The following is a 6,000-nucleotide window of genomic DNA, read 5'->3' on the forward strand; positions in this document are numbered from 1 at the left end:
ATGTGAGTGAAGAAGAACTCTAACGCCTTCGTCTAACAAATGTGCACGTGAAAGAAAACTGCCATCATTATCAAATTTGTCACGTGTTTTGAAAATTTCGTTATCTTTTAAATCCCAAATATTCCTTTTTGATATTCACTTGACACGCGCCTCACATTTCGTGGAATGGTGAAAACGAGTACCGGTGAAACCGAAGAAGAATTCCTTTCAAAAGTTCCATTAGTAGGCCTCACAGCAGTCATCAATATAAAAAAATTTTGTTTTTTCTACTGCTCCTCTTCTTTTTACTTCTTCGTTGCTCACTATTGGATAATATCCATGATGGATTTAAAGGTATCACCCCACGAATCTGAGGTGGTACGGATTTCAGGTGGAGTATTCGTATACGGCGTAGAAGATTATGGGAAGAAGAGTGATTCCGTCCATTTCTTCCTAATTGTCGTAAAAAAACGGCCTGGAAGATACGGCCTCGGGCGTTCTGGCGCACTATTTTCTACAAGGAGTTCGACTGGAGCGCGTCAGCATTGTGCACGCGCCACATCTTCCGGGCCGTTTTTTACGGCAATTAGGAAGAAATGGATGGAATCACATTCCTCTCCGTAGTCTCCCATCCCGTATACGAATGCTCCACCTGAAATCTGCACCACCTCAGATTCGTGGGGTGATGCCTTTAAGCCGTGGTGGGTCTCCGCAGCCCAATTGAAGCTAGCGCAGACCTTGCCATTGGGAACAGTAGAAATGGACGGAATCAACTGAAATCAAAGAGGTTGTGAGAGAAGAGCCGCTACTTTTTTTCCGAAATGGGCAACTAAAAAAAGGAAACCTGAGCAAGACGATGTTCATAAACAACGGATAGGTTTTCGATGCTCGTTCAACTGAGCGAATAAATCCTGGTGCTCCGGGTAGCTGTATCTAATTCGGGAAACGAACATGATGAACAACCTGACCTTCGAGAGGAGCAGGAGGAAGCGAGCGAATTGAAGGGAATACAAAGACATCGAGGATTTAGTGAAGAAGAACAGGAAGAGTTGGTGAGGTACGAACGAACTGATTCTGCATACTTGTTTTACTAGTTCACACTAAAAAACGCGAATTATGTTATTACAATTTCTCCCTTTTTTAGATGTTAATTGATCTCACATAATGAAACGTTTCCCTCATTAATATTGAGCAATGATTCGTGATATTATTGTTCCGCTTGAAGTTGGTCAAAACATCTTAGTTCCCTCAAAAAGTAGAAATATGGATAATTTTAAAGGCAATACTCGAAACGTGAAGGAATATTCTCTAATTCATACATTTGTATTTGTAACTAAATGATTGCAATCAATAACTAAATGATTTTTAAAGGCATCACCCCATGAATCTGAGGTGGTGCAGATTTCAGGTGGAGTATTCTTATAAGGGATAGTAGATTATGGAGAGGAGGGTGATTCCATCCATTTCTTCCTAATTGCCGTAAAAAACGGCCCAGAAGATGCGGCGCCGCACAAAGCTGACGCGCTCCAGTCGAACTCCTTGTAGAAAATAGTGCGCCAGAACGCCCGAAGCCGTATCTTCCGGGCCGTTTTTTACGGCAATTAGGAAGAAATGGACGGAATCACCTTTTTTCCATAATATATGATCCTGTATACGAATACTCCACCTGAAATCCGAACCACCTCAGATTCGTAGGGTGATGCCTTCAAAGTAATTAAAAGCGCCGGATGCAAGGTAAACGTTGGTCTTATAACAAACATTATGCTTATTGATTAGATATGTGTTTGCAGTATTTGTATACTGCTTATCTATCAATACCTACCTCGGTTCTCATAGTGTTCTCGTAAATTTCTTGCAAAGTAAGCCTAGAGAAGATGGATGAGTTTTATTCAAATCTTTCGCAACCTCTTGAACGTTGCTCATCTAGAAGTTTTTCAAACGATTAACCAGTCTGTCATCCTGACCAGTAAATCTTTCTTGACATATCCTGCGTAGTCGGACTCGCTGTACGAATCCGAATAAGGAAATTCGTAGGGTACTTAGAATTAGATTTCTCTCAGACAGTAATAGACAGGAGAAGGAATGTTCAGTCTTTCTATTTTAAAACATGATTTAGTCCAAAATCTCGTTCGAGTCAAAATAAGAAAATAAGAAAATGCGTTCTTCTATTTTATGCTTGTTTTTTCTGCTGCAAAAGGTAACAATTCTGTAAACGAATAGTAGATGTAGTAAAACAGCGGCCGAAATTTTCCCATATTATTCATTAGAAGAGTTCATTAGAAGAGTTCTCTGGAAGATAATCGAGAAGTTCTCGACGAATGGAAAGGCTCTAGATATTTGCCCCATGTAGATAGTTGTTGTCGAGAAAGGAGAGCTCGTCCATTTCTTTTTTGCACGGTCCCGGGTACCTTCAGTAGAGGTCAGCAGTGAATGTGGCATTGCGTTCGGTGGCATCGGCCCTTATTGGATGATGGAGGATGTCAGGTGTTACCGGACGAACATCTCTCCTCCTGCACTGCCGTTCGCTGTTTGTCGCAGAGCTGTCTCCACTGATAAGCTAGTTAAAGTCCTTGTTGCGTTTAAATCCAGTTTATATATGTTCCTCCACTGTGGGAATTTGGCCATAACTGAGTTGTGATGTAATTTGCTCAGTGATTTTTACATCCGTGAGATCCGCATCTGCTGAACCCGACATCTCTTTTTATCTTACTCAATTTTCTTTTGCATCTACTTTGTCCTTTACAGCAGAAGCAGTTTTCTGAGAACAAGAGTTCCCTTATACCTTCAAGATGAGCGTAAAATGACCTAAAGAACGGTGCAGTTACGAAAGCGGTACGATCGAAGTGGCACGGTGGTGCGTTGCGGTTAGGGTACAGTGAGAACCGTTGTTAGCACCATTCTTCGCTGCAGTTCGCGAACGGTCCCACCTCGATTTCATTCGTTTGCTTCACCGCGCAACTGCATCGTGTTTTGACCCTATAGTACCCAAGGTGTGTTTACAGGTTGCTTTTAACGATCAGCGCTACCAAAAGTCTGCATTTCAGAATATCTGAGTCATGTGGGGAGAAGAGCTCCTCGAAGAACTTCAATACTGTCAGAGGGAGCCGAGTTTGGTAGTAATCAACGTATGCATGTTTTCGGATATTCTCGAACTTATACGCAGCTGTGGAGCCGCACATTCAACGAAGAACTTGCATCCAAGTTAGCACTTTTTTCTATGAAGATGAGAAGATAACATATTTCAAAGATTATGAGAAGGAGGTTACAACAGTTGTGAAAAGGAAAAAAAAAATCAGTCGCTGCACTGAGAAGAAAATCATTTGTGATTTTGATGCACTTCAACCTATCGAAAACTTGCAAGACCGGTTGTTGAAGGTGAAGCGGAGCATAATTGTCGCCTCAAATATTCACTGTAGATCATCTAAGAGCTCGTTATACGAGTTTTCAGAACTGTGTCGAGGATTGCTCGGTGCTATTGATAATCAAAACACTGTTTCAAGGCTTTGCGATAGTATAAAAAGCCTCAAGAGTGAGAAGATTCCAGCATTCAGCTGGGCAAGCGACGGTTATTGAGTCTTTGTTCCAGCTGACTCAGCACCTAAAAATCATGTGTAGTGCAGTAAGGTTAGGTCCAGAACCTCATCCTATAACAACACTTTCACCCACATGAATTGAGGATTTATCATACATCAGTATTTAAAGGCACCTTCGAGCTCGCAAGCAGCAAGACACGTGACTAGGATAACGCGAGGACGAAATTTTGCATGTAACACTCATATCATTTGAGAACGTTGGTATCATCTCCGTTCCACTGGTACCTCCACTCCCCAAGAATTTCAGACATGAAACAGGAGGAACGAACGTGGAGGAGAGCTGCTTGTTCCATGTGCATCCACCTGAGAAAGTATATCCGTGCCCGAGAATATGCATAATAAAGGAGATCAAAAGCTTTCTTTATCTGTTTAACACCGCCGTTTTTCATGCTCCGTGCTACACTTGAGAAAGTTCGCGTGCAGGAACAAAATGTGAGCATCGAGCGTCTTAGATTGCTTTATCCTAACCATGGTGCAAGGAGTTCACTGACTGAAAAAGGTTTCCTGAATTCTTACTTGTGCCAACGACCATAGGCAAAGGATTTTGCAGACTTGTTAAGAAAACCACAGCTGAGTAGATTTTTACATAGTGCGTTTCATCGACGATCTAAGCGACAGGACTCTACGAGATGTTTCAGTGAAGGAAGAACCGTTTCTTCATGAAGAATAAAGGATAAAGTTTCTGGTGTTAATCAATCCGCTTGGGATGCGCTCCCACGTTCACTTCAATTCAGAATCGTTTGAGATTCACGAACGTGTAACTGGCCTTAACAGTGACTTGCGAAGGTCAGCCGATGTGTCAGGTCAGTGTTTTTATCCTCCCAGACAAGTCTGGCACCAATCCATCGACCCCAGTGGGATGAAAGGCTTGGGGAGCACTAGGGCGGATTCCAACCTCCGATCGATCGTGCAGGAAACGGAACCTGTTAGGTTGGTGCAAAAGAAATGCAGGTTTTTCTACCTAAAATCCAAATTAATATAACTCAGATCTAACAAAATTTATTTAATCAAAGTAATCTCCATTACGATTAACGCACTTTTGCCAACGAGAAACGAGCTTCTTAATGCCAATATCATAAAAGTCTGGGGTTCTGGAAGCGATGAACTCATCGAAGGCAGTTTCTGCATCGTCTTGGTTTCTGAAGTGTTTCTCCCGCAAGAAGTTATCAAGGTGCTTGAAAAAGTGAAAGTCAGTAGGCGAAAGGTCTGGCGAGTATGGTGGATGATCCAGAGTTTCATAGTTTAACTCATGCAGCTTTTGCCGTGTGATCAATGAGACGTGAGGCCTAGCGTTTTCATGAAGTAGGATTGCCCCTTTCCAATGGATCAATGCCGGGCATAAACTTCGCGGTTTCTGGTCCATGCCGTCGATTTGCTGGCAGTACTTTTCTGCTGTAATTGTTTCACCCGGGTTCAGACAGGTATAGTGGATCCTACCCGCTGCAGACCACCAAACCGTAACCATAATCTTCTTTTGGTGAGTTTTCGGCTTTGGGTGATGTCGTTGAGCTTCTTTTTGGTCCAGCCACTGGGCAGATCGTCGCCTGTTAACATAAAGTATCCATTTCTCATCGCAAGTCACAATCCGTTCGAGAAATGGATTGTTTTCATTGCGCAAAAGATGGGCCGACGATATCTCAAAACGGCGATTTTTCTGACTTTCGGTCAATTCGTGTGGAACCCACTTGTAAAGCTTCTTGGTCATACCAATTTGTTTCAAATGGCGAACAACTGTAGTGTGAACGACACACTACAGTTGAGCTCCTTGGCAATATCTCGTGTGGTTTTGCGTGGATCAGCTTCGACTGTCGCCTTCAATAAGTCGTTATTAAGTATTGGTGGACGACTGCCACTTCGACTGCCATGTGGTTCGACTTCGAGGCTGGTGTTGCCGGCACGAAACTTTTGGAACCAACGTTGTACCGTGAATTCGTTGATACTTCCCTGGCTCCATTCTTCGTTGATATTTCGAGCGGTTTGAGCGGCAGTCCGGCCCACTTTGAACTCGTAAAAGTAAATTTGACGAAAATTGCGATTAGACATCTGAAAATAAAAACCAAATTATTTTTATAATAAGCGACTTGAATTAAATTCCACACACATATTTGGAAAACTCATATAATAAGCTTTCCAACAATGTATAATACCTCGTAAAAAAAAGCCTTAGTTTATCAAAAAAAAATAGTGTTGAAACCAATAAAACAAAAAAACCTGCATTTCTTTTGCACCAACCTAATATTACTGCTACACTACACCCATTTCTTCATAGCTGAAATTTTCCGCTTCCGAATTCGAAGAAAAAATCCGAATTCGCCGTTTTCGCAACGATAAACAACAAGCCAAATCTGAAAATTCTGAAAAGAATTTTGAAAATCTCTAGAATCAGATGTAAACGAATGTAAGGGTGTGTTGTGGTGTGGATGGTATC

General features: G+C 42.0%; 2 protein-coding genes across 2 annotated transcripts; both read right to left on the reverse strand.

Moving 5' to 3' along the window:
• Positions 1-4,575: 4,575 nt before the first annotated feature.
• On the reverse strand, positions 4,576-5,277 carry RB195_006842 (uncharacterized protein; the record flags this gene model as incomplete). Its single annotated transcript, XM_064180156.1, has 1 exon — positions 4,576-5,277. The coding sequence occupies one exon, from the start codon at positions 5,275-5,277 to the stop codon at positions 4,576-4,578; it is 702 nt and encodes a 233-aa protein (XP_064037050.1).
• An 11-nt stretch (positions 5,278-5,288) lies between these two features.
• On the reverse strand, positions 5,289-5,615 carry RB195_006843 (uncharacterized protein; the record flags this gene model as incomplete). Its single annotated transcript, XM_064180157.1, has 1 exon — positions 5,289-5,615. The coding sequence occupies one exon, from the start codon at positions 5,613-5,615 to the stop codon at positions 5,289-5,291; it is 327 nt and encodes a 108-aa protein (XP_064037051.1).
• Between the last annotated feature and the right edge of the window lie 385 nt (positions 5,616-6,000).

Source organism: Necator americanus, chromosome I (assembly GCF_031761385.1).
Source record: "Necator americanus strain Aroian chromosome I, whole genome shotgun sequence".
NCBI lineage: Eukaryota > Metazoa > Nematoda > Chromadorea > Rhabditida > Ancylostomatidae > Necator > Necator americanus.